Genomic DNA, 24,850 nt, shown 5'->3' on the forward strand with positions numbered 1-24,850 from the left:
GCATCTGCGCATGCGTCCCATGCAGGAATGGTTGGCGAAACAGTGGTCTCAGGCAAGTGGTCAGTGGGACGATCTAGTGGTCGTTTCGCCAACACTCGTACAGAGCTTACACTGGTGGACAAGAGAGAATCTCGCAAGGGGAAAACCCTTTTACGATCCCGAAGTACAGGCAGTGGTGACTACAGATGCATGCCTGACTGGGTGGGGAGCTCACCATCTCCACCACACAGCTCAGGGTCTCTGGTCACACTCAGTAGCCAAGAACCACATCAACCTGCTAGAGCTTCTGGCAGTATTCCGAGCGCTTCGGGCGTTCGAGCCCCATCTGCTAAACTTGTCGGTGCAGATCCGGACGGACAACACGACAGCCATGTTCTATTTGAACAAACAAGGAGGGACTCGTTCGCCAAATCTGTCCAAGCTTGCCCAGAAAATCTGGATATGGGCACTCCGACGGAACATCTTCCTGTCATCACAACATGTTCCAGGGGAGCTCAATTCCCTAGCGGATGCCCTAAGCAGAGACTCCCTCCCAGTGGAACACGAATGGGTCCTTCACAGAGATATCGTAGAAGATCTCTTCTCTCAGTGGGGTTTCCCCACTATAGACCTATTCGCCACAAGCGAAAACAAACAATGCCCAGGATTTGCATCCAGGTTCCCCCAGCCAGACTCCCAAGGGAACGCCCTGTGGATGAACTGGTCAGGGATGTTTGCGTACGCTTTTCCACCAACTCCTCTCATCAGGAAGGTGGTGTACAAGATGAACAAGGAATCAATGACGCTCATCCTAGTTGCTCCCATGTGGGCGAGACAACCATGGTTTCCACACCTACGCAGGATGGCGGTGTGCGAGCCCATCAAACTCCCAGCCTGGTACAACCTACTGTCCCAGCAACAAGGTCAAACAGTGCACCAGGAACCCAACTCAATGAACCTGGCAGCATGGCTCCTGAGGTCATAGAGTTTGGCCATCTCAATTTACCACAAAGGTGTATGGACATCCTAAAAGAATCCAGGAAACCAAACACAAGGCACTGTTATTTTGACAAGTGGAAGAGATTCGTTATTTGGTGCCAGAATAAACAAATCAACCCAGTTGATTGCACTCCTTCCAACGTGGTGACATACATGCTCCACCTGCTGGATGCAGGATTGGTTTTTAACTCTCTGAAAGTACACCTGGCAGCCCTCTCGGCTTACACCACATCCCATTGCAAGGTGTCGTGGTGGAAAGTACCAGTAGTTAAAGCCTTCATGGAAGGAGTAAAGAGACTTCACCCTCCTATTTCGAACCCACCGCCAGGATGGGACCTTAATGTGGTGCTAGCTAAGCTCATGGGCCCCCCTTTCGAACCCATGCATAAAAGTAGTCTCAAACACCTGACTTATAAAACGGCCTTCTTAGTAGCCATTACCTCTATAAGAAGGGTCAGTGAAATTCAGGCTCTGTCAGTGCAGGATCCTTTCTTTACTATCCACAAGGACAAACTGGTTTTACGCACACACCCTAGGTTCTCACCTAAATTTATATCAAAGTTCCATGTAAACCAGTCCATCGAGCTTCCGGCTTTCTTCCAGAACCCGCAAAGCTCGGCTGAGGTGAAACTACACACCCTAGATGTGCGTAGGGCGGTCCTCTACTATGTAAATAAAACCAGACCGCTAAGGAAAACAGATCAACTGTTTGTCTCCGTAGCTACAGGCAGAGAGGGAGATCGCGTCTCTAAAGGCGCTATCTCGAAGTGGATTATCAACTGTATACAGCTGTGTTACTCTCTTTCTGAAAAAACTCTGCCTTTTACGCCAAGAGCCCACTCTACTAGAGGCATTGGGGCCACTCTGGCTTTCATTGCAAATGTTCCCCTCGACACCATTTGCAAAGCAGCTACTTGGAGCTCTATTCACACTTTTACTCAGCATTACTGCATTGACACTCATTCCAAGACAGATACACAAGTGGGACAAGCGGTTCTAAGACACCTGTTTGCTCATGACCCTTCTCACATCCCACCTCCTTCTTCTGGTACTGCTCGCTAATCTATGCACAGCATGTGATCTAAGCAGATTCCACAAGCCTCAGAAGGGATACATTACTCACCGTAATCGTATTTCTGATGCTTGTATCTGCTTAGATTCACATGCGACCCACCCTTCCTCCCCTCCGAGAGAAGGCGCATGATTGCTTGTAGTCTTACCTTTCTGTCTATCTGCTTGGATTATCTGTACTCACGCTACTCCTCATGCTTCCTCATGTCAGAAAAAATACAATCTGAGGATCCTAGACGCGTGAGGGATCTTGGGTACAGTGGACGTCACACTAGGGATAGTATTACTGGCACGCCTGTGTCGACGCCCATTTTCGAGTTTCGAAAAACAAACTGTAATACTCCGCAGCTTCCACTAGATGTCGGCCTATGCACAGCATGTGAATCTAAGCAGATACAAGCATCAGAAATACGATTACGGTGAGTAATGTATCCCATATATATATATATACAAGCAAAGAGGGGTGGCAGGGGCGCAACTCTGGGTCCCAGCTTCAATCTGCTCAACAGTCCAAAGATCTTCTCCTAGAGCACTTTCATGCCTTAGCAATCATCAGGGAGGCTGATTGGTTTCAGGTGTTAAGGGTTCAATCCCTCTGGGAAGTACCAGTCTGTAGCAGCAAGGAATTCTGGTATCTGTAGTGTAGAGCCAGCCAGGAGCCAACTGTCCCCCAATTTTCAATGTCAGCCCGCAATAGGGAGGGGGGGAGTTACCAATAGTGTGGCACTTTAAAATCAGGCATGTGTAGCCCGGGTGCAGCCCCTCTGGAGCCCCAGCCTCCAGTTTGATGTGCAAACAAAAACAAGAGGGGTGGCAGGAGCACTACTCTGGGTTCCTGAAGATTGCTGAGGCATGAAAGCGCGCTAGGAGGAGAACATCTTTGGACTGTTGAGCAGAATGCAGCGGGGACCCAGAGTTGCACACCTGCCACCTCTCTTTTTGCTTGCTTGGGGGAGAGTTGGATCCTGGCTGGCTCTACACTACAGTTACCAGAATTCTCTGTTACCACTGCCTGGTACATACCAGAGGGATTCAACCCTGTACGCCTGCATTCACTCAGCCTCCCTGAAGATTGCTGAGCCATGAAAACACGCTAGGAGAACATTTTTGGACTGTTTGAGCTTACTGCAGCTGGGACCCAGAGTAGCGCCCCTGCCACCCCTCTTATTTTGTTTACATATATAGTGAAAGAAATGTAACTAAGACCAGAGTTAATTAGATGTCTCCAATGATGTAATTTGGATCTCATTTTTTATCATGTTTGATCCCAGCTGTGATCTCCATGTATGTGCTCTTGGGCTGAGCAAAAGGGGAAGTGCATGCTCCCAGTTAAGTCGTCACTGCCCCCACCCATGGAACGTCATGGGTTTTGCGCTAATCGGCTTATCTTCCTGTTTGAACTAAAGTTTTATCACTACATTTCAAGTATGTTGTTATGATATTTCATCTCCAGAGCCCACGTGCCATGACCTTTGACCGTGGCCACTGCTGACGTTGCACAAATTAGTAAAAAAAAGGCTGGAACCCACTGGCCATGACCTTTTGATGACATGGGACAGGATGGCATTTTTTTCTCCCTATTATCTTCAGCTTCTACACAGAACCACTGGCGGAGCTCGTTGCCAACACCAACATCAGGAAACACCAATCCAATGAGAAAACACAGTTTTACCGAAAGATTATTTGCTTCACCGACATCCATCACCTCAAACAATGTGTGTCCCTCAATCGAAATCTGGTTGTCAAGCATCTACCGGAAGCTCAACTCGGCAATGCCCACATTCTTTCTCTTTGGGAATACCCCTCGCACGCCCCCGCCCCCCGAAGAATCCCAAAGTCCATAATTGGCTGATTGACATGATGCTTCATGATGCTTGCACTTCTCCACATACTTAAGCCTTTCATCCCTGGCCCTAGTTTCAGAACAGCTGTCTGGGCCCTAGTCACGCCCCACCTGAACGGTGGCAATGCCCTACTCGCAGGATTCCCAAATGCCACCTTGGCCCCTCTTAAAGCTGAGCATATCTCATCAAAGGCCTTAGAAAAGTGAACCACATCACCTCATCTTCAAGGAGCTGAAGGAACTACCCCTTCAAGCAGGCATCGTGTTCAGGAGGCCCTGCATCACCTGAAAAATAGCCACAACAAAAACACCACTCTACATTTATGTATTTATTTGCATTTTTAAAGCACACACACAGCCCGTGGGCATCAAGGCGCTGCTACAGGAATTGTTTGTTTTTTAGTTGCGTAATTGTTTTTTTTTGTCTTAGTTGCGTATTTATAATGCACTTAAACACCCAGATGTTTCTAAGCACGGACCCGGGGATCGAACCTGTGTTGCTATGTGTCGTCTTGCTCCCAAGGCGCGCACGTTGCCGCTGAGCTATCCTCCCGGGACATGACTGCGAATCTCACCACCTTTGGAGGCCAAGGCACCACCAGACCCCGCAGGGTCGTCAGATTGGAAAAGAAGAGCCACAAATAGGAAAAACAGGAAGAAGTGCTTATCCTGCTACGGACCGTATCTCTGAAGCAAGTTGCCAACTCGGATAAGACTGGCTGCCTCCATCCTACAAATCAGGAAAGACATGAATACCCAACTCTTCAAAGAACATCTCGCCAATTGCTGATTGCACCACTCAACTGTATGTCTCCCCTTCCAGCGTGCCCTCCCACCCCTCCTGCTCCTGCCAATTTCCACTCGACTTCTACCACCTCCCCCTGCTTGTAACCCCACGTGCACCCTACCTGTAACCTTTTTGTATCCACAGCACTCTGTTACTTGCCATGTACATGTGTGCTTTTGAAACCACATTCATACCTACGTACAGTGCTTGTGAAACACATTTCAGAATTGTATTATTGCACTTCAGAGTTGAATGATACTTTGTAACATCACCCAAGGCAGTGATCAGTTGCGTCTGTCATTGATACTTTGTAGCAGGAGCAGTGGCGCCATCCAGGATCCAACTAGAGAGCTCGTTTTTGGAACTAATTAACATTTTTTGCAAGCCTGTTAGTGTTTCCCAAGTTGTCATTGGTGAAAGGCCAATCACAGGATATCCCTTGGCAGTTTCCCTTGAATGCAGCTCTTGAGCGTCTTTTGCTGTTTTTCATCTTAAGGGCGCGGTGTAAGGTTTGGGTAAGGCTCAAGGTAGCGCATAGTGTGCGTTGTCGGGTGTTTCAGATCCACTGTCCGGGTGCTCTCACAGTTTGGTAATGCATGCCCATATCTGGGAGCATTCAGCACAGTGAGGGAAGGCGCATAGCTCAACGCTCTTTCATCGCCAGTCCAAGGGCGGAGTGCTCTGTGGCACCTGCCAGGCAGATCAGTCATAACCCACAGCTACACAGACCAAGCACCCATCGCTAGGAGCCTGGAGGAGTTATGCAACCTGGCAGGAAGAGTCACTAGGAGTTGGGACGGAGGTGCTCTTCCCGCTCGATTACTAAGGCATCCTGCGGAATGACTCGGAAGAACACACGTTGCTTGGTGACTACCTCATTAGATGAAGACTATGTGGTAATACAATTTAAAAATACATGGCAGTTATGTATTGTCTTGTAGTCCGCCTTCTCACGCTTGTTCAATATCGTTTTCTTTTATTGGTGAATATGTACCCTGCTTGATTTTCACCACTATTTTCAGGATGTTTTTGATGGTATCCAGGACAGCGTTGCCAACATTATTTTATCCCAAACTTACATCTTGTTTCACGTACAACTTAGCTCCCATAATTGGAAAAGAAAATGGGCTTGAGAATAAGAAGACTAGAAGTCTGCGCCAGGTCATGGGCAGGGGTGAACTCGCCTATAGGGAACATTGGAAATTTCCCAGTAGTCCTCGGCACCCTGTGGAGGGGTTGATTGGCCTATAGGGAACTCTGGAGATTTCCCGGTAGGCCTCTGCAAGCTGGCAGGGGTGGACTGGCCTATAGTGAACTCTGGAGGTTTCCTGGTAGGCCTCTGCACCCTCGGCAGGGTTGGACTGGCCTATAGGGGAACTCTGGAGATTTCCCAGTAGGCCTCTGCACCCTGGCCAGGGCTGGACTAGCCTATATGGAACTCTGGAGATTCCCAGTAGGCCTCTGCACCCTGTGCAGTGGTTGACTGGCCTATAGGGAACTCTGGAGATTCCCTGGTTGGCCTCTGCACCCTGGGCCTCTTTTGTGTGGTAACCGATTTTACTTCCACATTTTCTCATAGGAAAAGGGTTGGGCTTCTTGAAAATGTGTAATATGGGGCCTCATATTTCCATGCCATCTCTTGGTTCTCAATCCATCCCTGGTCATGGAATCCAGGGTGGCTGGGGGGCCACATCTAACAGAAATATGGGTAGGAAGACTACTGCATGAAAACCTGCTGATTGCCAGCACTACCAAGTCTTCTAGCTGAGGCTAACATTAACTAGGCGGCATGGCCTACTGAAGCAGAACATGGTCACTGCATTAGTTGTTGAGGAGTCCCAACCGTCCCTAGTGGTATCAGTGCCATTCTCACCCCATCCTGGCTGATGCAGCAAGCGGTTATAGTTCGCAGCAAGAACAGGATGTGCAGGATGCAGTTCTTGGTGTAGGGAAAGCCTCCATTAGCGATTCACATGTGATAAACCTGAGGGTAAACAACACTAGCAGATAAGGGTTGCCATGAAGGGCCGAACGTTTCTGTAGATTTGATGGCCGCATGCGCAGTGTAGCGCGTGGTAACCAGAGAGACAGCCAAAAGCAGCCACGTTCCACGTCTACATTTCATGATTGATGCAGCCGTGGTTTATTGGACCTAAGCATACCCCCAGTGTCCGACTGTGTTGCAGAGATCAAAGCTGGTAGTGCCAGAAGGTCGATGTCGGTGGGCACTAAAGTGTATTATGTGCCTGAGCTTTTTGGTCAATTCAATTATCATTCCCTTACTTTTCTTCAGCTGAGAGCCGTTCCTTGACAGCGGACAAAGGGCACTTTTGTTTGTTGCTACTCGTTTTCCCTCGGCCCTGCGGGGATCAGCTCCAAAGTCACATCCCGTTGAGCTATTTAGCAGCCGTTGCCGTCCTGATGTTTTTTTCTGTAGCCTGCTTGGGACATAAAGCCCTTTCCCCGATCCCCCTCATAGCCCTACTCCTCCAGGGATCTTTGTTTGTAGTCTGCATTTAAGCAACTAATTAAATGTGAAATTGCTGCAGGCACACCTGTTTGTGAGTAGGTAGTTCTGGGTGGGAGGGGTGTCTTTAGTTTGTGGAATGCCCCTTGAGAGGTGTAAATGGTGGGTTATTAAAAAGTGGAGGGTGTATGAAACTGCATGATGTGGGGGCAATGTAAGTGATCCTGGTTCTTAAAGAAGCACCTTTTTCCCCTGTGTTTCTTTCAGTCTGTGCAGTATAGTTGTATGGTGGCGGCTGGAGTGGATGAATGGCAGGACCCAGGTACATGGTTTGTATGGTGGAGTGGGGTAGCACAGGTCTGGGATCAGTGGGAAGCAGGGGCTGGCCAGCAGGGAGCATAGTTCCACTGCTTTTTTTCTGGACACTTTGACCGCTGGACATAGCCGGCCCGAGGCATGGGCAGTCTGTGTGGTGGCCCAGGGCCTCGCTGTCAGAAGGTGTCAGAGAGGCCCCACAGGCACTAGACCCTGCCTCAACTATATCAAGAATATTGTTTTAAAGCGGGGCCATGCGGCTTCCATGCATAAAGCTCGAGGATGCCAGGGTGTCGCCTCTCAACCTCCTGTAGATCCCTAGAGATCAAAACCCACTCCCAGCGGCCATCAGACGCTGCAGGTCCCTTAATGACTGCTTATCACTTTCTTCCTTCAAGCAGAGCGTTTGAAGTGGCAGCGATTTACAAGTGATGGCCCATTTAAGAGACCATTGTTTTGGAGGAGATTTTCGTAATGTTTCCATGTTAGGAAATGCAAATGGTTATTTTCATTCTGAAATCGCACACAAAGCACCAGCTTGCTGCCTAAATCTACACTCCCCCAGGTCAATTACAATATATCGCACAAAACTGTTTTAAATTAGCTACATTATTTTGAGATGTTCATATTTAACGGTAGAATGTGATATTTTCATCACATCATAAATGAACCCTGCATTTGGCAACACTGAAACACAAACTGGTAACCATTTCACACATGGTTTATAAGTCTTGAAAATACATTTTCAAAACCCAAAGGCCATTTCTTTGCCCTTTGCGGAAATGCATTCTGGTATTTGTAGTCCCCCAGTCAAGACAGGGGAATAATGCCACAATTGCACACTTTCTGCTTCACATATTTCTGTCAGGATTTATATATTTGAGTGGGTACCTTACTATGGTATGCGTGCTTTTCAAGTCATCTTTATGAAGCAGAGCACTGTTGAAAGCCAGACATGACGGTGCGGTGAGGAGGGGAAATGATGAAAGGGCAAGTGAGTCCTGAATATTTGCCTAGGATGTGGCAAGAGAGGTTTCAATCCTGGAGTCTGGTGCAGTTATGTTTCCCTGATTGTGACCACATATGGGTGGACAGCATAACTTTTTTCAGAGTGCAAACGCTTGCCCCTGGGGTGTTTTTGAGGTCCGCAGGCTTGCTCATGTTTCCAGTTCAGACGTTTAAACCATACACATACATTTATTATCATCAAAACGAAAGCTTGTGTTTTCCAGGTAATATTTAACTACATATTGCTGGGTTTAAAAGGTGAGCACCTTTATAACTTAGCCAGGGTATTTATTGGAACATTTCCTCTCAGGTGATTTTACTGTTGTTGATAACTTTCTTGGAAAGGCCAATGTTCTTTTCTCTAGTGCACTTCCCTTATAGAACTAACTGCCTGATTCATGGAATGTTTTCCTATGGAATTGCGCCATTATAAAACACTTCTATGAATCAGGCCCTAAATCTGTATCTTTGACTCTGATATGTTCATATTGCTGTGCGATATATTCTTGTGCGCCAGCTTTTGATTTTCGCTATGGGGGCAAATGTTTCCACACAGAGTGAAGCGAGGGAGCCATGCTCCTCCCCATGTCGAAACACCACATTTTACAGCACATGTTGCCGCAAGATTAGGAAAGGAGACATATGATTTACAGGAAGGTCTAAATGTATAACATCTCAGCAACCGTCTCCTAACTTGCTCAGTTGCCTTTGCAACTTTCTGTTATAGGATCCCCTGCTATTCTACACCCGGAAAACTGTTTTGGCCTGCTCAATCCCTCCAATCAAAGGCCAGGAGGTACATTAAGGAGGCTCCCTACTGATTTTGTAGTGAGCAGCAAGCTTTAGAAAAAAAGGCTTTGGTTTCCAGAGGCCTCACCTTTTCTTCATAATGGTGGCGCCAGCACACAGGCATCTCTGGTGCCGTCGCCACCATTATGGAAAAAAGGCATTGTTTTTCTAAAGCCTGAAGCACTCGTACATGAGCGAGAGCGTCAGGCTTTAGAAAAAGAGTCTTGGGCTCTAGCAGGTGTGGTTGCCAGGGGACAAGAGGGAGCCCAGCTAGCCCTGGTCCACTTAAAGCCCTAGGCTTTGCCAGCTCGTTAGATATGAAGGGGCCTTAATGGCTAATTAGTTCCAGTCTTCAGACAGGTGCTACTAATCTGTTACTACACGTTTCAAGTGGCAATCGTGGGGTGATCTACAGTCGTGGTGGAGCACAAAGCGTGGATTGCCAGTTATGCAATCACTCTACGTGGACGATTACTGTTGTGTGCACACACCATCAGTCAGTCAGCTGCACTTCGCTTACATTTTCATTGTGTCATCTTACTGTTGGAGCACAACACGTACCTACCTCCGCTGGTAGCTCTACGGGGAAAGCCTAACCATGCACTCGCCCTAAAACGTGCTGGCGATTGCAAAATGATTTGTTCACTATGCACCTCTCCTTTGCTCTCTTCCTGTTTACTGTTCCAGATCCCTATTTTTAACCTTCCCAACAATGTGTCATTATTGTTTTAAAGTGCATGCGGAACACTGATTTGTCTTTCAACGACTTGTCAATTATAACCACGGCTGCTTTTTGGGAGACTGTTGGCAGTGAGCGATGCGACTGCAGACAGGCAATCGTGATCTGCAGACAGGACGGTGGTTTCCTGTTCTCGGAAGGATTCCTCGTGCGTGGTTTCTCACCTAGGTATCTGCATGGTGTACAGTCACAGCACGAAGGGCCAGATAGACAATATAAAATGCAATCAGAATTCCCAGGGACGGCAAAGCACTCCCCAGAGAACATGTGTTCTAACCAGAACATCGTCAAGAAGAGTTCCTGTGCAGGGGAGTTGCTAGGTCTGGAAAAGACCCGGGGCTAAGCTGATGTCGGAACTGTTGGGACTGGGGGCTAGCTAGTCTTTTGGCTGTAGCTCCTGAGATTCTATCCGGGGCTACAACCAAAAGACCAGGGGCTATAGCCCCCTTAGCCCCCCCCTAACAACGCCCCTGTTCCTGTGCATAGAACAGTACAGAGTCTCGGATCCGACCTACAGAAACCAGGATGTTGAGACAGTACTAGACGTTACACTATGCATTTGATTTTTAATGCGCATATGTGTATATTTGTTGAAAAAACGTTAGTCACTGGGCAGTTATGGTGATCAGATTGAAAGCAACAAAACCCTCAGCGGATGTGGGAAGTGATGATCATCTTAACTCCATGGCCAGTGTACATGATGCACCTATGTGCTTCCACGGGGCTCACTAGCCATGTGCAATGTACATGATGCACCTATGTGCTTCCACGGGGCTCACTAGCCATGGCCAGTGTACATGATGCACCTATGTGCTTCCACGGGGCTCACTAGCCATGGGCAATGTACATGATGCACCTATGTGCTTCCACGGGGCTCACTAGCCATGGGCAGTGTACATGATGCACCTATGTGCTTCCACGGGGCTCACTAGCCATGGCCAGTGTACATGATGCACCTATGTGCTTCCACGGGGCTCACTAGCCATGGCCAGTGTACATGATGCACCTATGTGCTTCCACGGGGCTCACTAGCCATGTGCAATGTACATGATGCACCTATGTGCTTCCACGGGGCTCACTAGCCATGGGCAATGTACATGATGCACCTATGTGCTTCCACGGGGCTCACTAGCCATGGGCAATGTACATGATGCACCTATGTGCTTCCACGGGGCTCACTAGCCATGGCCAGTGTACATGATGCACCTATGTGCTTCCACGGGGCTCACTAGCCATGGCCAGTGTACATGATGCACCTATGTGCTTCCACGGGGCTCACTAGCCATGGCCAGTGTACATGATGCACCTATGTGCTTCCACCGGGCTCACTAGCCATGGCCAGTGTACATGATGCACCTATGTGCTTCCACGGGGATCACGAGCCATGGCCAGTGCACATGATGCATCTATGTGCTTCCACGGGGCTCACTAGCCATGGGTAATGTACATGATGCACCTATGTGCTTCCACGGGGCTCACTAGCCATGGCCAGTGCACATGGTGCACCTATACGCTTCCACGGGGCTCACTAGCCATGGGCAATGTACATGATGCACCTATGTGCTTCCACGGGGCTCACTAGCCATGTGCAATGTACATGATGCACCTATGTGCTTCCACGGGGCTCACTAGCCATGGCCAGTGTACATGATGCACCTATGTGCTTCCACGGGGCTCACTAGCCATGGGCAATGTACATGATGCACCTATGTGCTTCCACGGGGCTCACTAGCCATGGCCGGTGTACATGATGCACCTATGTGCTTCCACGGGGCTCACTAGCCATGGCCAGTGTACATGATGCACCTATGTGCTTCCACGGGGATCACGAGCCATGGCCGGTGCACATGATGCATCTATGTGCTTCCACGGGGCTCACTAGCCATGGGCAATGTACATGATGCACCTATGTGCTTCCACGGGGCTCACTAGCCATGGCCAGTGCACATGATGCACCTATACGCTTCCACGGGGCTCACTAGCCATGGGCAGTGTACATGATGCACCTATGTGCTTCCAAGGGGCTCACTAGCCATGGCCAGTGCACATGATGCACCTATACGCTTCCACGGGGCTCACTAGCCATGGGCAATGTACATGATGCACCTATACGTTTCCACAGGGATCACTAGCCATGGCTAGTGCACATGATGCACCTATACGCTTCCACGGGGATCACTAGCCATGGCCAGTGCACATGATGCACCTATACGCTTCCACAGGGATCACTAGCCATGGCCAGTGCACATGATGCACCTATACGCTTCCACGGGGCTCACTACCCATGGCCAGTGCACATGATGCACCCATACGCTTCCACAGGGCTCACTAGCCATGGCCAGTGCACATGATGCACCTATACGCTTCCACGGGGATCACTAGCCATGGCCAGTGCACATGATGCACCTATATGCTTCCACAGGGATCACTAACAATGGCCAGTGCACATGATGCACCTATACGCTTCCACGGGGATCACTAGCCATGGCCAGTGCACATGATGCACCTATACACCTCCACGGGGCTCACTAGCCATGGCCAGTGTACATGATGCACCTATACGCTTCCACGGGGATCATTAGCCATGGGCAGTGTACATGATGAACCTATATGCTTCCACGGGGCTCACTAGCCATGGCCAGTGTACATGATGCACCTATGTGCTTCCATGGGGCTCACTAGCCATGGGCAATGTACATGATGCACCTATGTGCTTCCAAGGGGCTCACTAGCCATGGCCAGTGTACATGATGCACCTATACACCTCCACGGGGCTCACTAGCCATGGCCAGTGTACATGATGAACCTATGTGCTTCCATGGGGATCACTAGCCATGGGCAGTGTACATGATGCACCTATACACCTCCACGGGGCTCACTAGCCATGGCCAGTGTACATGATGCACCTATGTGCTTCCATGGGGATCACTAGCCATGGGCAGTGTACATGATGCACCTATACGCATCCATGGGGCTGACTAGCATGGCCAGTGTACATGATGAACCTATACGCTTCCACGGGGCTCACTAGCCATGGCCAGTGTACATGATGCACCTATGTGCTTCCATGGGGATCACTAGCCATGGCCAGTGTACATGATGCACCTATACGCGTCCACGGGGCTGACTAGCCATGGGCAGTGTACATGATGCACCTATGTGCTTCCACAGGGATCACTAGCCATGGGCAGTGTACATGATGAACCTATACGCTTCCAGGGGGCTCACTAGCCATGGCCAGTGTACATGATGCACCTATACGCGTCCACGGGGCTGACTAGCCATGGGCAATGTACATGATGCACCTATACGCGTCCATGGGGCTGACTAGCATGGCCAGTGTACATGATGAACCTATACGCTTCCACGGGGCTCACTAGCCATGGCCAGTGTACATGATGCACCTATGTGCTTCCATGGGGATCACTAGCCATGGCCAGTGTTCATGATGCACCTATACGCGTCCACGGGGCTGACTAGCCATGGGCAGTGTACATGATGCACCTATGTGCTTCCACAGGGATCACTAGCCATGGGCAGTGTACATGATGAACCTATACGCTTCCACGGGGCTCACTAGCCATGGCCAGTGTACATGATGCACCTATACGCGTCCACGGGGCTGACTAGCCATGGGCAATGTACATGATGCACCTATGTGCTTCCAAGGGGCTCACTAGCCATGGGCAGTGTACATGATGAACCTATACGCTTCCACTGAGCTCACTAGCCATGGGCAGTGTACATGATGCACCTATGCGCTTCCATGGGGCTCACTAGCCATGGGCAGTGTACATGATGAACCTATAGGCTTCCATGGGCTCACTAGCCATGGTCAGTGTACATGATGAACGTATTCGCTTCCACTGAGCTCACTAGCCATGGGCAGTGTACATGATGCACCTATGCGCTTCCATGGCGATCACTAGCCATGGGCAGTGTACATGATGAACCTATACGCTTCCACTGAGCTCACTAGCCATGGCCAGTGTACATGATGCACCTATACGCTTCCACGGGGCTCACTAGCCATGGCCAGTGTACATGATGCACCTATGTGCTTCCATGGGGATCACTAGCCATGGGCAGTGTACATGATGAACCTATATGCTTCCACGGGGCTCACTAGCCATGGCCAGTGTACATGATGCACCTATGTGCTTCCATGGGGATCACTAGCCATGGGCAGTGTACATGATGAACCTATACGCTTCCACGGGGCTCACTAGCCATGGCCAGTGCACATGATGCACCTATCTGCTTCCATGGGGATCACTAGCCATGGGCAGTGTACATGATGAACCTATACGCTTCCACGGGGCTCACTAGCCATGGCCAGTGTACATGATGCACCTATACGCGTCCACGGGGCTGACTAGCCATGGGCAGTGTACATGATGCACCTATACGCGTCCACGGGGCTGACTAGCCATGGGCAGTGTACATGATGCACCTATGTGCTTCCACAGGGATCACTAGCCATGGGCAGTGTACATGATGAACCTATAAGCTTCCATGGGCTCACTAGCCATGGCCAGTGTACATGATGCACCTATACGCTTCCACGGGGCTCACTAGCCATGGCCAGTGCACATGATGCACCTATGCGCTTCCATGGGGATCACTAGCCATGGCCAGTGCACATGATGCACCTATGCGCTTCCACAGGGATCACTAGCCATGGCCAGTGCACATGATGCACCTATACACTTCCACGGGGATCACTAGCCAGGGCCAGTGTACATGATGCACCTATACACTTCCACGGGGATCACTAGCCAGGGCCAGTGTACATGATGCACCTATACGCTTCCACGGGGCTCACTATCCATGGCCAGTGTACATGATGCACCTATGTGCTTCCATGGGGCACACTATCCATGGCCAGTGTACATGATGCACCTATACGCTTCCACGGGGCTCACTAGCCATGGGCAATGTACTTGATGCACCTATACGCGTGCACGGGGCTGACTAGCCATGGCCAGTGCACATGATGCACCTATACGCTTATACGGGGCTCACTAGCCATGGGCAGTGTACATGATGCACCTATACGCTTCCATGGGGCTCACTAGCCATGGGCAGTGTACATGATGAACCTATACGCTTCCATGGGGCTCACTAGCCATGGGCAGTGTACATGATGCACCTATACGCGTCCACGGGGCTGACTAGCCATGGCCAGTGCACATGATGCACCTATACGCTTATACGGGGCTCACTAGCCATGGGCAGTGTACGTGATGCACCTATACGCTTCCACGGGGATCACTAGCCATGGGCAATGTACATGATGCACCTATACGCTTATACGGGGCTCACTAGCCATGGGCAGTGTACATGATGCACCTATGCGCTTCCATGGGGCTCACTAGCCATGGGCAATGTACATGATGTACCTATACGCTTCCACGGGGCTCACTAGCCATGGGCAATGTACATGATGCACCTATACGCTTCCACGGGGCTCACTAGCCATGGCCAGTGCACATGATGCACCTATGCGCTTCCATGGGGATCACTAGCCATGGCCAGTGTACATGATGCACCAATACGATTCCACATAGCTCACTAGCCATTAGGCAAAGGATGTATATCTCTACTCTGTGCCTCATTGACCTTTATGATTGGGATTCACTGTTGTTTTGTAGAAGTGTGAGGGCTGAGTAGGCGGTTTAGCCACTACTCATTCTTGTACTCCTGCAGGGCAGTAGTGTTTTTGTCACACAGCCATGCTCCTGTTCCTGCATGTTCAGGGTTTTCTGTGCATAGCTATTTTCTGTTTCCTTCCTGGTGACTAGTGCTCCTGGGGCTGCCTCTTAATAGCATCCAGCTCCAATGAAATTGCAGCGAGGACAGGCTTACACCATCAGTATAATCCTGCGTACCCTTCTCTCCAGCGTTCCCTAGTGTCCTCCAGTTCCTTTTTTCCTGCTCTGCCAAAAAGTCACCACGTCTCATTTAGAGAACATGATGATCTCCAGCGGTAGTAAGGGATTATTGATGAGGATAAAAGATGGCCTGTTCCCTTTGGACATGTAAGGTACATTTTACTAATGTGGAATGTTCTGTATTGTCCCAGAGATACTAGTCTTCGGAAGGTAGTAGGCTGGTGTTATAGGGTGATTTCCTAGTAGAAGGTCTGGGGATCAAAAGTACTTGATAAAAGGTTGGCATTAAGGGGAACAGGAGCTGGGTAAGGGTGCTGACAAAGGGCATACCAACATAATTAATACAGGACGAGCAGCCCAAGAAAAACATGACTTGCTCCATTGGAAATAGGGTGCTTGGTTAGAAGAGGGCCGGCACTAGTCTACTGTGCGTACAAGCCCTGTTTTCTGTGTACTGGAATAGGTGGTGTGGAATGTCTGGAGCTGGGAGGGTGTAAGGAGCCAGTTATGCAGCTGGGGTGGTCTTTGTGGGGGCATGCATTATTTAGATCCTAGTGTGCTGAAAGGGCTGTGGTTGGTGATAACGTAGGAGTGTCAAAAGGTAGGTACAGCTATGTCCTGTGATGTGTGATATGAACAAAGAGTTTTGTAGGGCGTCCGGGTTTGGGGGCAGGCAGAGGCGCATGTGTGGCGATACTGGCACAGTAAAAGTGGAATGTTCAAAATCAATGCCACAATGCCCTTCGCTGTCTAATTCCTTTACCTCACCAACAATGGCACCGAATAAAAAGCAAGCTGGCAACCTGAAACTAAGAAGCAGCATGGACAAACAAGAATCTCTTAAATGAGCATTGAAAGACTTTTTTTTACAAAGTTGCACTAGCTTCTACAAAATGGCTTAATCTATCAGATCTTTTAGGCACCGTTTCTGCATCACAGAGTAGATGATTAATAGCAGGACCCCGATTTCTGGCAGGGAGCTAAGGCTCTTTCTAGCAAGAACTAAAAAAAAAGCCCCTGAGCACTTTTTGCCCCAAAACATATTGCTGTTCCAGGCAACATTCTACAATTCTTCCCACTTCCTACACATATGAGAGAGTTTTTACCATGATGCACCCACCAGTCATTTTGCTCATTTCCAGGGAGATGTAATGCTACCCTTATATTTTGCAAGTGTTCCTCTTAAACCTTCTCAGGTGTACTAGCTTGGGGTGGAGTCAGGATTTGTTGCATTGATCCTTCAGCCAAAAACATATTTGTCAGTGTTTGGCCCGTGGAACGGACCATCCATCATGCACCCATACAAACCAGAGTAATAAAGGAAGGAGAGAGAGAGAGAGAGAGATACACAATTAAGGTGAAACTAATTAGGATATCAAAAAACCATGACATTCGAAGTGATGACAACTTTAACTCCAAGGCATCTGTTGTATCATATATGTGCTTTCTGCTCATGTGCTGATCAATGGAGGAGTCTGAATGAAGGGTTTTGTCAATTCAACCTCCAGCTGAATTTCATGTTTTTTCACTTTTGCATTGTTTTACCTTCACTGTTTCTTAACTAGATTTTTTGTCTCTACATTTCAAGTGCTTTGTTATGCTATATCTCACCTCATCTGTAGATGTACCAATTGTGGTAAAACACTGTCAGCGTGGTCACTGGCCACTTTCCACCAATTAGGATACAAGCCTGTGGTGCACTGGACCAGGGCAAGAGGCCTCTTTGCACCATTTATGGTTAAAGAACTGTGCCCTACTGCCCATGGCCTTTGTAGGGCTCACAAAATCTAGAAGCCCACCCACACTGGTGAGGAGATTTTATGAAGTGTGAGTACCATCAGCATGGCACTTCACCTTGCTGGCGAGTCTGAAGATGTTTGAAAGTTTTATTGGACTTTGTTTGCAGTAAATGGCAATTACAGGTTTCACTCTGCATGGCTGGCTTTTGGGTGACAAGACTGCAACAAACATGAAGAGTGCTTATGGTGACGTGCATCATTTTACAGTAAGCACTGGGAAATCTCCTTTCACCTGTCACCATGAGGCGAGTGCATTTTTCTTAGGTCGAGTATGTAAAATAAGGAACTCACCCTGCAGGTCTAGTGGAAGTGTTAAAAATGTGTGTGGCCTGGTTTGGTGATTGGCAACGCTACAACAGTTAGTATTCAAGACTTTCTCCCACTGCCTTGAGTGTTTTTCTTTTTTGTTCCCCCTCTTTCATTCCCATGAGATTTACCCCTGAGAATTTCCCATAGGAATTTTGTGTGACAACCATCACATGGTAGTATGCTTCCCTAAGAATGATTTTCACTGTAATGCAGTGTCTTTTGGTTCTCTTAGAAAGACGAACACACCATGAAATTAAAATCTCTTCCCAAGCACCATTCGATCTATATATGTGTACCCCTCTTTTTTGGTCTCCCGATTTCTCCCCTAAAGTCAAATTGCCAACAGCCCCTCTCCTATTATCATTTCCCTTTGTTTCTTCCCATGACCCACTTCCAATTTCTGTGAGAATCCCGCTACAATCCTGTGAAATTACCACGGTAAAAAGCCCAAAACAATTAAACCTGGAGGCCTTCCTAGCCAACTCAGCCCACCCAAAGTGTAAATCTCACCGATTTGTCCGCCTTTTCAACCCCCACACCCTAATGGGAATCCTCTGCTAATCCACCCTAATGGGAGCATTCCCTGCTCCAAATTTAATTTGGAACCCTTTCCTTTTACACCTTCCTACAGGATTATCGCAGAAACAGCTCACATCGGGGATGGCGCAATTTCAGTGCTGCAAGAATCCATTGGAGATATATAAACGTTTTTGGGGACCGGCGGGTGACCCTTCATCTGTAAAATCTTAAAAGACTACTGCACGAATTTACACTTAACCACCAAAAGGCACACCTGTAATGATTTGTGCCCACCTTGTTTCTTATTTGGGGCAACCCTATCTAGCGATTTTCACTTTGCGCCTGTTCAAAGCATACAACTTTTCTCCTGTGTAGCAAAGAATGGGATCAGTTGAAAAACAGCTTTTTTTCAGATACTTGATAACTTTTGAAACAGTGGATGTATTTGACCCACATTTTCCAATTTGGGGGCATCCGCCCGACTTTCTCTTTGGAAATGTTCAGCCAGATATGTCAAGCGAGTCAAAAGTTATGAGCAACAGAATTTTCTCTAAAGTCAATGGTTCATAGGTTCATCTTAACTATACGGTGGTGATCACTGCACTAATATGTATGCACATCATTTTCACATTAACCCTGGTTTCTACAAAATGGCCGATCCTATAATAGAGCCTTCCCCATGATGTTCTTGTACCTGTATGATGGAGCAGCCGAGTGCCACTAGTGTAACTCTGCATACTACTGTCTAGAAAGTTGTCTGACGAGAGAAAAGTAACACAAATAACGTGTGTTAATTGGAAAGGTTACTTAATAGTTGTGACTGTAAGCCCACTACTCAGAAAACTTTACTTGCACACAGAGGGGCTGTACTTTGGACTATGAAAGAAAAAGTGTTAAAAAAAAAAACTATGGTTTCACAATTGACATTTGTTTTATATATCAAGGTGCCCCACCTTCTACCCAGTCTGTATTTTCTCTGGCCCAATTTCCTTATGTTTCCCTTTTTGTTCTTCTCTGTCCAGAGCAAGAGGAGGGTGGCTATAGCTGTCGTCGTAGATGCCAATATGGAGGTATGCGAAAACAGCAATTTCTCAGGTGGCCTTTTTGCTGCTTTTTTATGTTGCTGTTTTCCAAGAATATCCCCACAGAACAATTTAATACCAATCTTCTAATGAAAAGTAACCACGACTTAACCCTGTGTCAAGCCACTCCGACATCCTGCTGTGGTGCCGATTTTACCCTGCATGCTCTAACTGTGGGCTTTGCTGCTTTACATCTTAGCACAAACACGCTTGGACCGTAAACCGGTAACATTAGGCATGCAGCACACTCCCTTGGTGGTCTGCTCTGGTTATAAGAACATCACATGTAAAAGTGGAGCTTCGTGTTAGTGGATTGTTGAGTAAGAAATTGACATATTTTCCCGAATGTTGAGAAGGTTAATACAGCAGCTAAGGTGGTGGGAGACATGGGTTGCTGCAGTAGGAGGTTGCCATCAAAGAAAACACCAAAATTGTGAGCATTAGGCGAGGGATCAAGAAGGCAGTTGAAGCTGGGAGAAAGATGGTTTTATTTTTCGGAGAGTTAAGCAAGACAGATTGCAGTGAGACAATTGGTAATTGGTTCCAAGATGGCGGGGCACAAAAAGGGAAAGGGGAAAAGATTTGAGTGTAGCAGCAAAGAGTTGGTAGTGAAAGTCAAAGGACAAGACAAGCCTACATACAACACAGCTATAGAGGAGGAATAGCAGAGGTGCAATGACTGAACCTTGTGGGAGACAGACAGGGTGTGGGGTGGGGTCAGAGGTTTACGGGTTCAAGGAGATTTTAAAGGAGTGACCTTCCAGGTAGGAGGCAATTTACCCTGGATGAGATTTGTGAAACCCAAGCTCCTGGAGGTCAAGGTGGAGAGAGGAGCAATCGACATTGTCAAAGGCATCAGAGAGGGTTGAAAGGGTGAGTATAGGAGAGAGTTTGGAGTTGTGAGCAGCATAGGGAAAGTTGGAGACATGCATGAGTGCGCTCTCAGTGGAGCTTCTTTTGCGCAAGCCTGATTGAAGTGGCTCTCCAATGCCATTATCCTGCAGGCACTCAAGATTTGGTTAAACTAATGGGAGGGAAACTGGTGATAGTTTGCCAGGACCAGGAAGTTTGGCTCAGCAGCGGGTTTCTTCAAAAGGGGTAGGGCAGTTGCAGATTTGAAGGAGGCTGGGAACGGTCCAAAGGAGATTTGAGAAGCTCAGAGATGGAGGCAAGTTATTGGGACTAAATCTGTGAATGTTTGAGGAGAAGACTTGTTAATTGGAGTGCAAGGTGGATTGGTGCTGTGAAAGAGGCGTGCTAATTCGCTAGGAAAGGTACAGGAGAAGTAGTCAGTAGTGGAAAGGGTGTGTTGAGAGGTGGTGGGAAGACAGGCTGGGGCAAGGGGAGAGAGGAGGGCGCTAAGAGTGCAACACATGTTAGAGATTTCAGAGGAAAAGTAGTAAGCAAAGTCATTAGTAGAGAGGGAGAGGCAACGGATATTGGTTTGGGAGGTGTGCCCCCCTAGTTTCTCGCACCTAGTTTCTCACAAAACTCTAATAAGCTATTAATATGAATCTTCTAACACATAGGCATATTACTTTAGTGAGGAGAATTCGATATTTACCTGGATGCTAACAGCACACATTGTTTTCTCAACATGGAGACTGAAAGCTTTCTATGTTATGATGCTATTTCCACTGGGGCTCCCAGATATTCCAGACCTGCTCCTTTTCAAAGGCTGCCTTTTCTGCTCTAGAGGTAACCGACATGAGAGTGATGCTGATCCTCAGTTCCTGGTGCTGCAGATATTTGAAACGCCCATGTTTTTTTTATCCCATTCCATCCACCTGTTTCTGTTTCTGAGCAGCTTTGCTGGGAAGACCACTCTTGGTGGATACTCCTCTGATGGCCAGTTTTGCCTCCAATTTATAAGTATGCCTTTCCCACCCCATCCCTTTGCATCCTCTGCGAATTTGTGACCAAGAGGTTTGCACACCTTGCTCCTCCTCCTCCGAACGTACAGCAGTTCTACATCTGTTTGCGCGTGCACTGGCATCACCACTTACTTGCTCACCTTTGGATTACTTCTCTTCATGTACCTATAGGCCAGTTGTGGTCCTGAGTTGAGCTGCTGTGCCACTGCTGCACTACCACTACTTTACCTCCAGGTATCTCCATGCCAGTTATCTAATCTTGTGGGCCTGCTCATAGAAGCATTGATTAGAAAGATAACCTAAATGAGGGGACAAATGTCAATATGGCACATAAAAAAATGACAGATGCATTAACCTAAGTTATGGGATTAGGGGCACGCTAACCATTGGGTTGGGAAGGGTGGACAACTGCCTGGCAAGTTGGCTCATGGCACTTTAAATGTTTTGTTTAACACCTGCTGCCCAATCGGTCATCTCTTCAGGATTTTGAGACACCAGGGTGTTCCACACTTGGAGGCCACTGAATATAGTGTTGGATGGCAGAAAGGTAGCCTTAGCATTCTGACAACACCCAAAAAGCAAAGGGCGTGCAGAGGATGAGCCTAATAGTAATCGGGTAATCCATAATGAAGTACAGCCATCAGTGACATGGGAGCACCCTTCAAGTGAACAAATACTGAGGCCCATGATGGAGAATAGCAGATCGGGACCCTCCTTTGGCACTTCCCTCACACTGTACTGGTACTAGCGCTGTGATACTCTAGTGTCTGAGCGCCTCACAAATGCAATAAAATAAATACCTTATCAAATGAACGTGAACATTCACGTGCACATTTGCCCACTTCCACTGCCACAAAAACCATCCAGAATTGGAGGCCCAGCATAGAATTTGCATCCATACTGCCTGCTGCAGCCAAGACAACCCTTAACAAGAGGCAAGGTGTCCTTACATTTCAAAAACAACAACACAGTCTTCAGCTCTCGCCATCTATTCTGAAACTTTGGGTTGGTGCCTGAAGAACTTCTGATCAAACAGCCTCATTATCTGAGAGGCGATGCAAGCAAAGAGCGGAGAATAGATATCCAGAACTGAATGACTCTACTTCTGCTATAACTAGAAGCAGAAATCGCCCTATTGATCCCCTAGTTGATCTTTTTCTCTGGGTTTAATCTAAACTTCCCTGCTTGAGCATGGCTTCAAGAGCAATTTTAATGGATGTCTTAATATGCCCTCCCGCTCACCCTCCATGAAGGAACTTCATAGATGGCACCTGAACACTGTCCTAGACAGCGGGAAATCCTGGGTTTGAATCTATGGCATCTTTCCTTCTGTGCATTTGGAATGCAGCTGTGGAACTGAAATATTGGATACACAGCACTAGATGCTTCTTATTCTTCAGATCATTACACTGTGCTTCAGAAAGAGAAGGCAGCTCTGCTCTCTAACGATGCTTGTTATCAAGTTCTACAATCCTTTATTATTCCAAATTAAACCAGTCACTGGCAGCACCTGTCTTGATTTTGCCCTTTGCCACCATGCTTCCTGGGACAACAGACCTTTGAATAATTTGCCAGAGAGATGCAGAGAATTATTACAATAACCAAACAAGAACCAGGAAATACATACCCTTATTGACTACCTCATGGAGAGCATGTATCTGGAAAACAGCTCCTGTCCTTCATTTCTGTTTGAGGTGTGTGCTTTATCAAACAATTCTGCCTGGCATTAATCGTTTCTCTGTCACCCCATCTGTGTATGCACAATTAACTAAATCAAAGTCCTTTTTATGGCTTTTCAGATAAAACCAGTCTCAATTTCTGAGATTTGTAAAGAAGATGCTTGGATCACACCGCATGCTTTCTGTAAATGCTGCTCACGTGAAAGTGCTCCTTTTCCCATGTTAGTACTTTGGGCACACAATCAATTAGCCAGACAGATTACAAAATGCCACCAGCTACCACCACCCTCACCTCCTATAGAAGTCCCAAAGTGCCAAGAGGGCCTGCAAATACAGATGTCCTGCTAAGGCCTTATCATTACTGACCTCTCCACACAGCATTCTTAATCGGTTAACTGCTGCTAGGCTTTGGCATTAGAGTCTGTACCTTTAATGCCAACTTTCCACTCAATTTCAAGCACACACCCATATAGCGGGATCTACAACAGCCCAAAGTGGCACTTACAGACTGTCCTTAATTTATATTTTTGTGTTTGTATTTTATTGGCAATAGCAAACATTGCATATTGAACAAAAGCATTTTACACAGGACACAGAATTACAGTAGCAATCCCATTTCTGGCTGCCTTACATTTCGAAGACGTGATGTGCGTTAAACATGGACTAGTTGTTATGAGCATGTTATAACTACACGATTAACATGGGAACATGTGAAAGGTTAGGGAGTGGGACCATCCAGAACCAGCGATGGGGGAGTTGTAAGGAAGCCATGGTATCAAACAGCGAAGACAGACACAAGTGATCACAGTTCAAGGATGTTTATTGAACTTCAATGGGTTGGTAAAGGCCTATCTAAACCTAAATCTAAAGATGGGAGCAAACTACGGCTATCAAATAATAAGGCAGTCCTTGCGGAGTCTGTTAAAATAAAAGTGTTTATACTAATAAACCTATTGCCAATGCTTACTTCTAAATACATAATGGTGTGGGATAACAATGTATACAAAAGAAAAGTGTTCAAGAAATTATGTCATAATAGTTCAGCAGTTAGCTTCCCTTCCCCAAGTTTTCAGCACGAGGCAAGGGGGCACGTGCGGGCTTCGCACACACTCTGGCTTCTTGGCCACTAGGTCACAGTTTAACACATAAGCATCAGGGCCTTCTGCCAAAGTCTCTCTCGCAGTGACAGTCTCTCATTGCAGATGGCATGATGCAGCAAACAAAACACAAAAGTTCCTTTCCTTTGTCAGGGATTCACTTTCACAATTTGTGGTCTCCCTCCTTCGGGCTCGGACTACGGATCCCCCTCGCATGGGCTCAGATCCACTTTTCCACAGTATTCACAACTTGGTATCCCTCGATCAGGCTCGGACCATGGATCCCCCTGGTTTGGGCTCAGATCCCCTTTTGATACCAGCATCAAAGACTTTCGAATGTGCGATGGGATTTGTTTAAACCGTTGCAGGACCACTTCCATTTACTTCACACAATTTACACTTCACATCAATCTTCTGCTTTTGTTTCCTTTTGTCAGGATACCATACAGAGACCTTTGATTGAGCACATTCATAGTGCCGTACCACTCTGTCAATGGTATCATGTTTTTTCTTCTAATGTTGAGATATTCACCAGCAATTTAGCTTCACTCGCATCTTTCATCAAACACATTTAACAATCTTCATTCCAGTGCTCATTTT

At 47.6% G+C, this 24,850-nt stretch overlaps 1 protein-coding gene across 3 annotated transcripts in view; it reads left to right on the forward strand.

Annotated features, from left to right (window-relative positions):
* LOC138468211 (EH domain-containing protein 3) overlaps positions 1-24,850 on the forward strand; it is a 379,867-nt gene that overhangs the window by 191,983 nt on the left and 163,034 nt on the right. For 2 of the 3 annotated variants that reach the window (XM_069608670.1, XM_069608672.1), the window contains exon 4: positions 19,541-19,588. The exons of the other annotated variant lie outside the window; for it this stretch is intronic. In XM_069608670.1, the coding sequence (XP_069464771.1) occupies positions 19,541-19,588 (48 nt within the window). The remainder of the gene's footprint in view (positions 1-19,540; positions 19,589-24,850) is intronic. 3 annotated transcript variants of the gene reach the window in all.

The sequence above is a fragment of the Ambystoma mexicanum genome, chromosome 4q (assembly GCF_040938575.1).
Source record: "Ambystoma mexicanum isolate Mex_15411 chromosome 4q, UKY_AmexF1_1, whole genome shotgun sequence".
Classification (NCBI taxonomy): domain Eukaryota; kingdom Metazoa; phylum Chordata; class Amphibia; order Caudata; family Ambystomatidae; genus Ambystoma; species Ambystoma mexicanum.